Here is a 12,257-nt window from a genome sequence, read left to right as displayed (position 1 = left end):
GGAGAAAATGAACAGGAGTACTTATGCATTTCACAAAGCCCGTCTGTCTGCAGCCATAAGTCATGACTCTGGGCTACTAAAAACTCCGTGTAGGTTCTGGCTGCTTATCTCTGTTTAAGGGTAGAGAAAACAGCCATTACAAATTCTCCCAGGCTGTCCTGTGCCTCACTAAGGAACTTCGAGGGAAAAAAAAAAAAAAAGATGGCATGGGAGAGGGAGAAGTTCTGCGAATTAAAGTGGAACAGAATGATGAGGTCTGTTTTGAGGCCGAAGTGGGGGAAAAGGCAAGGGTTTTGCTTGTGAGCCTCTGCTACAATACAGAGGACCTTAACACAGACGGATGGTACCCTACAAAATGTAGCCCATAATTCAAGCTGTCAGCTTAATCACACTGTTTCCAGGTAAAGAGAAGGAGCCCTTGTTTCCTGGGTAAAGAGAAGGAGCGTTGTTTGCTGACCCCTGGTCCTCAGCCTGCCGCAGACCGCCCCGCTCTGTTGGCCTTTGTGTCGCCGTCCCCTCCTTCCCTCCTTTTTGGCATTGTGCTCCCTTCAAGTGGCCCCCTGGAAGGGACCACCCAGGGGGCTGCACAATGGGGACCGAGGTAGCCACCAAAACATAGGTTTTGTAAGACAGCCCGTTAAAAGAAAAATACTGTTTAACTATGTATGTGTTTGTCCTTTCTACAACTGTTTTGTGTGGCAAACAAAACCCCATATACAAACTTCACTGTGGCCGCACATACAGCTGTTCCAGCCATCGGGTGTCAGGCTTGAGATAGTCGCTTCCAGTTTATTTTCCCAGGACAGTAATTCTTGATGCGGTTTATATTTACACGTTTGGATTTATGGTCAGGAAATTTGATATCAAAGCAAACAAATTGCACTGGCTTTATGAAACTATTTTATCACACTAGTCCTCAGAGTTGGTGGCTTGTCATTGCTCTCGGATGAAATTTCTCTGTAATGCTACTTAACAAAGGCTAGCAGCCCGGAATTCGGTTCTCAATAGCCATTTACACCTCTGTAAAAGGATTAGCTCTGGCCGATTGTTACACTGTTTAAATCTTAATTTGCATCTTTATGGAGGTAGAGCTTCTAGAGACCTCTCTGGTTCTCTGTTGTATTTGTGTACCTATGGGTGGGAGGTCACTGGAGGTTTTTCTCTTATTGGTGAAGGTGCTAAATTGCTTCAGGATGACCAGTAAGCTACACAAATTGAATTAGCTTCTCAGGTTTTGACTGACAACAGTCGGCTTTGGTTTGTTAGTTATATTTTGTAGCAGTTGTGGTCTGAGTGTTTGGTACATGAATGTGCACTCCGTTCTGTTTAAACTTAAGAATCCTTGGGGTTCTTAGGAGGTTTAAACGTTCATTGTAGTCAACAAATGCCCATGGGAATGAAATGTAAAACAACCAGAACTGGACAAAATGATGGTTTTACAAAGTAATCTTTTCTATCGAGACCATGTGTTCTTAGCTTAAAGATCAAAGTCTTCTCACATTTAGGAAGGAAGGTGGGTCAGACCAATGAGGAGGAAGAAGTTGAGTTTCCCAGGCTAGTGTTGCTATAGGCACTGGAATTGGAAACAAAAGCCGGGTGTGTTGCCCCTTTCCCACCTTTCTGGGTATAATTTTTTCCTAAATTACACACTCCTAACCTGTGGACCACCTCTTCAAATGATGCCTTTCTATTGTTGCTCATTTTGGAATGCAGATTTCCTTCCCTAAAACTTTGTTCCAGATGTGACCTGCTCTGGTGCTTTGTGATCTTTCGGTTGCATTAAAAACACAGTAAACATATACTGTGAGTGTTTTGAAAGTAACTGTTGTAAATGTTGTAAGCCACTCATTACCATTTATGGCCATCAATTACCATACTCTTCTGAGACTGTTGTTCCCTAGAGAGGATAGAACTTGAAGGTTGAGCCTGTAGTGCTGCAGCTGCAACACTTGAGTTCTGAGTCCCTGAAAGGCTGACACCCACAGATGTGGGAGACAGCTACCGGCAAAGCTAAGGAATAGCTGACACTCAGTAGCCCTCATGCAGGGTTTTTATTTTTGTTGATGTTTTTGTTTTGCCAAAAAGACATTCTCATTTTGCAATACTGACAGACAAAGCATAGCGCTTTTTCTCTCTTCTCCTTTTTTAGAAAGTGTGTATATTAATTTGAGTGTTTCTATTAGCCTGGGATGGAATTGTTTTCTTTCACATCATCTCCAAAATTCTGTGTGACTAAGAAATGAAAATGAAGCTAGGAAACAATTGCTTTCAATTTGACACCCCCCCAAATTTTATGCAGTATATGCTTTAACCATTGCTGGGTAAAACAAAATACATCTCTTTAAAATTCCATTTATGTTTGTAGTGATTCCTGGTCAACCAACAGGTTTGTCCATTTGCTTCACAGAGAGCAAACTGGCCCAGTGTGTTGATGCTAGGCCAGTCCACACATTCCCAAGAAAGACTGGACCCAGCCTCATCAGACCCATATCTCTCCAACAGGACTTATTTTGGTTGGAATGCAAATGGAAGACACAAAAGCTGAGATCTTGAATTCTAACACAGGCAGTGTTTCCATAAGATGTAGTCTTTAATCTTGGGCTCTGAAGTGTTTGAATTCTTGAATAGAGTTATTTTTAGCAAAGGACTGACGGATATTTTATCAACTAAAACCAGGTAAAGCTATTAGAAATCCTCAGCACAGACCAACTCATCTTTTAGTCAGAGAAGCTCCTGAGTTTATCTAGAGTAGACCCAAGTGCTGTGCAGACAGTACTTCTTACTGATCACTTGTTGCCTAGCCCTGGAAGTGCTGGGCTAGTTTAACAATCACCGTGTAAAAATGAACTGTTGGAATAAGTGGGTCATGAATTTCTCTAATCTGGGTTTGAATCTTGGCCTGTCATTCAACACACAGTGTTGTTAAGTGTGTCTTCAGTGTCATGCTGAGTGCTGTATGAAACTTAAAATAAGATAAAAATCCACAAGTCCAGTGGCTCTTTCCAACAAGCTTTTGGTTTTGTAGAGCAGACTAAGCAGACAGGGCCTAACTAAAGGGCAGTTCCATACGATGAAGAATGCTGTCTATATAGTGAGGGCTAAGGGAAGTCAGGGATAAGAAAGAGCCCTGAATGAGCTAGTCAGAGAGGGGCCTAGACAAGCATGAGATGAGCCAGTCAAAGGGAGCCCGACATTTGGATTGCTCAAATTGGAAAAGGACCAGGGTTATGTCACCAGACAGTTGGGTGTCATAAAGCACTGGCACACCAGGCTGGAGGGTGGGGGAGATGGCAGTGGCAGCAAGGTGCATTGTTGGTAGAGAATTTAGAAACAATAGCCCCAAACTGTCTGCTTTCTCCTATCACCATTGTTAAGAATGACAATGGTAAAATACTCCTCCCTGGCGGGAAGCTGTTCCTACCACAGCACCACCCCCAACACAGCCTGCCTAGGGACACCAGCATCCCTGAGTGTCTGCTGACTTCCGCAAGCGTGCCTCCATTCTAGAGGAGCTACAGAAACATCGAGCTGTGGTCCTTGTTCTGGGTGTACCACCTGGTTCAGGGAGTCAGACAAAAGGCATTCTAAGCTGAAGACCCCACTCTTGCAGGTGGGCTCTGTTTGTCTAGCATAGGATTTAACCTTCTTTTGAATTAATGGCCACATTTGCAAATTTGGGAGATGTCCTATGAAAATAAACCTTGCGGGACACCTGGGTGGCTCAGTTAGTTGGACGAATGCCTTTCGGCTCAGGTCATGATCCCAGAGTCCAGGGATTGAGTCCCTCATCGGGCTTCCAGCTCCATGGGGAGTCTGCTTCTCCCTCTGACCTTCTCCTCGTTCATGCTCTCTCTCACTCTCTCTCTAAATAAATAAATAAAATCTTTATAAAAGAAAAGAAAAGAAACCTTGCGGTGGTGGATTTCTGGCTTCTGTTAAAGACTAGGAAGATCATAGTCACTGAGAACCACGTGGGAGCTGTGAGTGAAGCGTAGCCGCAAGCCTTCCACAGTCCCCCCTACCCCACCCCACCAGCCCCCACCTGGGGTGCTTGCTCTCTCCCCTGCCACCGCCACTGGTGCTCTCACATTTTTGCGCTTTCCCCTTGCCGAAGAGAGAAGGCTCAGCCTCTTGGTTGGCTTGGGGCCTCCGGTTTCTCCTTTCACGAATAGCAGCAGCCCATGGCCTCCAGGCTAACCTTCTCAAAAATGCTGCTTTTAGGAAACCAGCCATAGCTCAGAAATCTGAAAGGTTTATGGCTGTTTTCTCACCAGAGTTTTACATCAAATTTTATTTCCCATTTCAGTTGCCCCTTGAACAACAGGTTTGAACTGCACAGGTCCACTTATATGCAGCTTTTTATCAATAAATACGGTATTGTAAATGCGTTTTCTCTTCCTTATGATTTTCTTAATGGTTCTTTTCTCTAGCTTTATTAAAGACTATAGCATATAATATGTATGCAAAATGTGTGTTAACCAACTATGTTGGGGGCTGGGAGCAATCAAAATTTATATATGGAGCATCTGGATGGTGCAGTCAGTTAAACATCTGACTTTTGCTGTTGATTTAAGTTGTGATCTCAAGGTTGTGAGGTCAAGCCTTGTGTGGGGCTCCATGCTCAGTATGGAGTCTGCTTGAGATTCTCCCTCCATCTCTCTCTGCCCCTCCCACTAGTGCATTCTCTCTCTCTTTCTCAAATAAATAAATCTTTAAAAATAAATAAACAAACAAACAAAAGTTATGTATGGCATTTTGACTGTATTGGGCAGGGGCAAGGGGGTTGGTGCCCATAATGCCTGTGTTCTTCAGGAGTCATCTGTACTATCCTTTCACCATCAACAGCAACCCCTATCTGGCCAAACTTGTCTTCTTGCTGGTCCCCACACCCCTCTTTCCTGGCATTTCCTGACACCGTGGCCTGTGCTGCTTGTAAGCCTGAAGTGTTATCTCCCTTCTTTCTAAATGCTACCTGGCAGAGGCATTCACCATTCCTGATCGTCTGCCCACTGATTGTGAGCTCCCCTTTACATCTCTAAAATTGGCTTACCACTGGCGGGCTTGTCTTCCCCTTCTGAAGAGCAAGTGTTATTATGGGAATCTAGTGGATGCAAGATAAAGCCTTTCAGGAAAAATTAGGACCCAGATTTTGCCCAGAAAATGTATTCATAGGTACTTAAGTGATATGGGCCAGGAGTCTAGAAGATTTTTGGCAGCAGAGCTCAGGAGTAAAGTTCCCAACCTAGGGTCTTGCCCACAAGGTCTAAGAATCCAAACTCAGAGTCTGAACAGGAGGTCAGAACTTGGCAAGGAGTTGGGGCACTGACAGTATGACCCAGAGCCCAAAATAGGTCCCAGATAAAGGGGGTCGTTTTTATTTCCTGCCCAGAGTAAAAGCCTGCATCAGAGTAGGGAGATAGTGGGGGAGGGAAGGGGACTATGCCTGCAGTTGTCTCTCATCCTCCCATACGACAGAGCACATCTCCTTTATCCCTGTGATGTCAGGCATAGGGCTATCAAATGGATCCAGTAACATAACAAACTATGGAAGTAAATACAAATTAGTAATACTTTGCTAATTAACATATTGCTTCAGGAGTTGCTTCATTTTGGGGGTTGGGGGTAATATATCAAACATTCCCAACTGTGATCATCTCCTTTAAAGTAGAAGTACTGTTTTGTTTTTGATATCCTCTCCCAATAGCTTTTTAGAATCATTCTTTCCCCAAAATAGACATTTTTGAAAAGGAAGTTACTAGCTAATCTCTTTGGAAGCTAATTGTACCATGACAGACCTAACTAGAAACAGTAGCCAAATTATTAGACTTGTCTGGTCCCCAGTATCCTGGAACTAGATAATGAAGGCTAGTCCCTCTTCCCACACTTTCCTGTTCTTACTAAGAACAAGAAAATTTTATTGTAGTGGAATCCAAGTGGAGAAATAATAGTCATTTTTCTGCATTCAGAAATAGAGGACATAACCTATACTTCAGCCAGCAGTTTGCAATTTCTTAGCAGTGACAATTTAAGTAAATTCCACATGAGTTGTAGAGCTCTAACTTTGTTATGATTGACAATATAAAATTAGCCTTTTCCACGGTTAAGATTATCTAGCATTCCTATCAGTCAGATGCAATGTGGAATGAGATTGCACAGCTATAGATTGAACAACGTTGAAGGCTTCAAAGGGTTAAAAGTTGCTTCCTCTGATGGATTTAAAACTGCTACATACACACAAACAAGTTTTTCAAACTGCCCCATTTTACATTTTTGTCAAGAGACAGTCTAGTTGCTGCATTTTTATGTCTAGATTATATTACAGATATATTTCAATAAACCACAAGGAGCCACCATAGATTCTAGAAGCAGGGGGTCTGTGCTTAAATAAACATCTCATGCAGCACCTGTTTTATTTTATAGGCTCTATAATCACAGTGACATTCTGGAAGAAGACCTTGAAACCTGCAGAGCAGCTGTCCTTCACCAGTTTCTGAGACCCTTATCTGCGGGTGACAGCAGTGAAAAGCAAGTCAGGTATTAATTGGTGCTGGGGTGCAATAGCCGTTCTTGTTTCTCGAGTTTCCACATGTGAAGGGTTACAGAGTTGCAGACTCCGAGCTCACCCAGTGGTGACCGGGGTAGATGCTTGTAGTCATCAGTTTAACCTTTTTACCAACTGTAAATCACAATACTCTCACTTCTTTGTAAATATATCTGTTCCTATTAATTGGATATATCTACTCAGTGTCTGCTCATAGCAGTGTTTTAAGGGCTTGCTGGGGGGCAGGGGGCAGGGAGTGCAGGTAGCCTTTGTCTGGCATATAAGCATACTTTGAGAACAACCCAGGATATAATCCATTATAACCACCACCTAGAGGGATGCATTCCTCGATGTCCAAGGTCATGCTAGTGACACAGGCCTCTAATTTGTAGGTGTGGTCACTGGACTAGCAGCATCAACAAAACCTGGGAGTTTGTTAGAAACACGTGTTCTGGGACACCTGGGTCACTCAGTCGGTAAAGCGTTTGCCTTCAGCTCCCGAAGGGTCCTGGAACTGAGCCCCCCATCAGACTCCCTGCTCAGTGGGTAGCCCACTTCCACCTCCCCATCTGCCTGCTCCTCTGCCTACTTGTGTGCCCCCACAAATAAATGAAATTGTTAAAAAAATTTTAAAAAAATAAAAGAAAGAAACATGTTTTCTCAGGCCCCACCTCAGAACCCCTGAATCAGGAATCTGGAGGTGCGGTTTGGCCATCTGGATTTTAATAAACCCTTAAGGGAACTCTGCTCCTTCCAGTTTGAGAGCCACCATTCCAAAGATATGCCTTAAATGGTCACAAATCTGGGATGAGAGGAAGTTAATTATTTGCAGGGTGGTTGGTGCATATGAACCATACATAATGCTTACACATTTTTCCTAAGTCAAAGAGAAATCCATTCCATACACTCTACCCACCTTTTAGGCAGTGTGGGTTTCTGTTCACGGCCCCCAGAAGTTTTGTGACAGTGGGCTACTTACTGAGTTCATAAAATTACAAATATGTAAAGTGCGTAACGGTTTGTCCAGTACTGTCATCTGGTAGGTACCTAATTCATGTGGCATACATGTTGCCAGTGTTCTTTGATTTATATTTTGGGGATTGACTGTATTTCTTCTTATAAAAATATGTCCTACCATTTACTAGTAGAAAACAGATTATTGCTCAGGCCTGGTCAGCAGATGGGTGTCTGTGAAAGCCCATCTGCAAGGACCTAGTGTGACTGAGAGCACAGGAGGGGCTCTTGGGGTCTGGTTATCTTAGCTCCAACATCTTTTTATCTACCTTTAATGTGCCATGTTCACTGTTTTTTGTTCACTACTTTCTTTAGAGTAGAATTCAGCCTAAGTGTAGTATATATTGGATCCCCTTAAGGCATGAGAAGTCAGGATAATGGTCTCTAAAAGGGCCTTATTGCAAAACAAGCAAACAAACAAACAAACAAACTTGACCAATTGAATGGTTCCATTTCACAGACCACAATGAGCTTCACAAGTCCTGACTGCATTTCCTTTACCCTCAGCATCTCCACTAGTGATCCCCAAAATGTTGGAAATGACCTTCCTAGCCAGTAGCTTTTCAACCTAAAGCAGTAAAGGAAAAATAATCCTCCTCCATGTATTTATCATGTGAAATGAAAGAGCAGTCTTAAAATACTCCTTTACAAGGTGGTGGAAGAAGCTGCCTGGAAGGAGTCTTTCTGCACTCTATAGGTTGTTCAGTGCTTGTGTGTCGTGAGGCTTTTGACTGGGCCCCTATTTCTTTCTCACTGCCTTTTATATCTGTTGATATACTGTTCAGCATAAACCACAGTTGTGGCATGTGGCATAGGAAGCATATATGCATTTATAATTCTGTGTGCAAACTGACTTGTAGACTAAATGATTCATTGTTTGACTCTCTTAACCTCGGCTGCCAAACTGTGATTGTGGGTGAGAAGATATAATATCTACATCTACTAGACTAACGTTTGTTATAGTTTCTCAACATGCATGATAGAGCATTGATTTCCATTATGAAAGGTTGCATTTTACGTGACTATTGATCTATAGTTGTGTATAAATCAGCCTTCTCTAAGAATCATCCTTCTTTATGATGAACACAAATTTTAAAATTAATATCTGGAGCCTTCAAGACTGTTTGGTTACCACAATCATTTTTCAAAGCCAGATAAAGAAGTCAGGAATGGTTACTAATGTCAGTGTTATGTTCTGTTACAATTAGAATTGTCGCATGTACTGTGGGAATAGTGTGTAACACGCACTGATTGTCACTGTTTTGCTGTCTAGCCTTGGAAAAAGTGCCAAGTTTTATAGGACCTGTGAGAGACAAGTAGGTTTTTAAATACACGTTCTTTCTAACGGTTTTAACCCTGGCATCGGGCTCCCCACTGTCCTCCTTGCTCTAAAGACTCCCCTACACCCCTCAACACCCAATAGTTATTGCTGGGTACTCCCCTAAGTGAAATACTCCTGCTTTCTTGGTGATCTCCCCTGGACCAAACTAGTCAATTTGATAAACCATCTCAGAGACGCAGATTTGGAAAGAATGATCTGCTTTTGTTCCTTGATTGCTAATGATTCTGATTTCATAGAAGTCTAAGCCAGACAGAGTGGGACGCCTCTAGCAATTATGAACTCCTCAAAGCCTATTGAATAGAGCCATGTTTGGTGTGGCTGAAGTCCTGCTTGTGCCCTTGACCAAACCATGGCAATCGACCTCTTTAATCTCATCCTTAGACTAGGATACCTGCCCCATGGCCTATGCTAAAAGGTAATGTGAAGACTTCCAAATTCCTGCTCATAAAATGAAGTATCAAGAAAAGATGAACAGAAAAGAAAAAAGAACAAGACCATTACTATCATCATTATTGATTTTTGTTATATCAAGGATTAAGTGTTCAAAGACCTTCATTTGAAAGAAAGGCTTTTTAGTACGTAGAGGACTAAGTCAGTATTTTAAATAATTAATGAACTACTAAAATATGCTTAGTGTCATTTGGGGTACTTGATAAAAAATTTCGTTCATCAATGCCTTTGGGAAAACATTTTTTTTTTTAAAGATTTTATTTATTTATTTGACAGACAGAAATCACAAGCAGGCAGAGAGGCAGGCAGAGAAAGAGAGAGAGTAGGAAGCAGGCTCCCTGATTAGCAGAGAGCCCGATTGTGGGGCTTGATCCCAGCACCCCGAGATCATGACCTGAGCTGAAGGCAGAGGCTTTATTTAACCCACTGAGCCACCCAGGCATCTGGGAAAGCATATTTTAAGATAATAATGATCACTTAGTAAGTAGTTTTATCTTAAATGATGAGCCATCATGCAATTAATTAATTGTCTCTCTTAGTGGCTTACTCTCAAACATAGTTTCCCAATTTTGCTCTCAAACTCACACTGAAAAACTGAGTCAGCTTTATATTGTTTGGATTACAACATATAAAAACATCTTTATTTTATCTGACTGTGTTCAAAATAAAAATCAAGATGTTCATTAATTTGCCTGCATTTAAAACTTTGATCAGGGCGCCTGGGTGGCTCAGTGGGGTGAGCCGCTGCCTTCGGCTCAGGTCATGATCTCAGGGTCCTGGGATCGAGTCCCGCATCGGGCTCTCTGCTCGGCAGGGAGCCTGTTTCCTCCTCTCTCTCTCTCTCTCTGCCTGCCTCTCTGCCTACTTGTGATCTCTCTGTGTCAAATAAATAAATAAAATCTTTAAAAAAAAAATGTTTAAAACTTTGATCAATTACCAATCTGTTATAAATCAGTTGTGGTTAGGAAGCATAGGTGCATTTGTGTTAATTGCAGTTTTTTGATTGGAAGCCATTCTAAATATATGAAATTAATTATAGATACAAGTTTCTTCCTTTGTTGTATTTTTAACTAGAGGAGTATATCATTTAACTGACACCAAACTTTGTTTTCTCTCTGTGGCACTGACATTACAAATCTTCAACAGAAGTGCGTAAAAGAAGAAAAAACACATTAGAGGGCTTTGTACCACTTCGCAAATTTTCTGATTTGGTGTATTTATGTAGAACCACGGACAACACTTCATGCAAAAACAGCCATGGCTCTTGCATTCCTTGCCCAATTGATCCTGAAATAAATCTGCAGAAAAGCCCATTTTTTGTACTTTAAGTCTTGGCTTAGCTGTTCCAAAGTCACAGATTCTAGATGTTGTAACTCCTTCAGTAGTTCATTTGCTGTTTGGCCTCGTGCAAGTTGATTAATGGTTTTGTCCTTTTGTGAAGTTTGTACAGTAATTGTGGAAAACCTTAGCTAGTTCTTCATCCCAGGACCTGAAGGATGGTTATAGTTGGTGGGGTTATTAGTAGCCAGAGTCTTGCCTTGGCTTTGCCTCCGCAGAAATCATATGTGTCAATCACCTGAGAGACTGGTCTCTGATCGTTCAATCCTTCCCAACTAATTTAATTAATGTAATTCATCCGAATTCAACTTATTTTCAAGTTTAATTCAACCTAACTAAATATGCTTTCAGACCAGAAACACAGTTGATTTACTCATTATAAGAAATGGAACAGCGGAATAGACTAGAATTTGCTCCTGTCCTGTGAGTACATTTTCTCAGTAGGGAAATCTATTGTGAAACCAAATGCAGATGGATGTTCCTTCATTTGTATAGAATCAGAACAAAGGAACTGGGTGGCATTATGACTTCAGTGAAGTCTGGAAGAAGTGAAGAAATTCAAGTTGCTGAAGGGGCTTTTGCCAAACCAGCCAGAAACTTTGGAATCATCTTGGGAAGTTTCTAAAGAAGTTCAAGGATCCCCATGACACATCCTACTTTAGGCACGTCTTGGTTAAGTCAAGCAGAGATTATAACAATTAAGATTCATTAAAGAAAGGTCTCAATTGTACATAGACTTACTTTCCCACCCAAACATTTTGTTATGAAAATTTCCAGACATAAAGAAAAATAAAGAAAACTGTACAGAGCCCTATATCCACCCCTCAGATCTACCATTGACATGTTATTATACACCTGTATCTGTCTGTCTTTCCATCCTTCCATCCATCTCTCAATCTCAATCTCTTATTTTTATGCATTTACAAGTAGTTACAGGCACTAATACACTGGGGTTTTTTTTTTTTAACTTTCTACTTTGAAATTTTAAAAAATTCACAAGAGTAAATATAACAACATAATGAAATCCCATGTATTTATAATCATGTTCTACCAATTGTCAACATTTTTTTAGCCTTTTTCCTCCCCTACACTTTTTTCTTGAGTCATTTAAAACAGAAAACATATTTCCTTTATAAATACAAATACTTACCTTTCTAACAGATAAGCATTTGATACATTACGTTTAACAAGATTCCTTATCTAATACCTATTCTTTGCCAATTGACCTTGTTTGTCTCAAAGTCTTTTTATATTTGATTTGTTTGAAAAAGGTTCCACATGATGCTACCCATGAACTGGTGGTTCAATCCAGATACAAGATGACAAGACAACGTCTTTGGTGGTGGTCCCTCTGTTACACATCCGCAGGCAGCATGGGATGGCTGGGTCCAAGTGTTGGCACACTGATGCCTTTAGTAGGACGTTTACCAGTACGCAGCTTTCACAAAATTATCATTTCTTGGATGCATTCATTAATTTGGACTTATAGAATGGTGACTAATTTATTCATTTGTTGTGCATTTATTAGTTGGGAGAATTTTGTCCATCAACTTCTTGGTAATCCTGAAATGC

The 12,257-nt window shown here is 41.3% G+C and overlaps 1 protein-coding gene across 1 annotated transcript in view; it reads left to right on the top strand.

Annotated features, from left to right (window-relative positions):
* The first annotated feature begins 206 nt into the window (after positions 1–206).
* LOC132022399 (centrosomal protein kizuna-like) overlaps positions 207–12,257 on the top strand; it is a 55,034-nt gene continuing 42,983 nt past the window's right edge. Inside the window, exons 1-3 of the mRNA XM_059407661.1 lie at positions 207–284; positions 402–601; positions 6,421–6,534. Coding sequence (XP_059263644.1) covers positions 207–284; positions 402–601; positions 6,421–6,534 — 392 coding nt within the window. The remainder of the gene's footprint in view (positions 285–401; positions 602–6,420; positions 6,535–12,257) is intronic.

Source organism: Mustela nigripes, chromosome 7 (genome assembly GCF_022355385.1).
Source record: "Mustela nigripes isolate SB6536 chromosome 7, MUSNIG.SB6536, whole genome shotgun sequence".
NCBI lineage: Eukaryota > Metazoa > Chordata > Mammalia > Carnivora > Mustelidae > Mustela > Mustela nigripes.
This window is presented reverse-complemented; position numbering and strand designations above follow the sequence as displayed.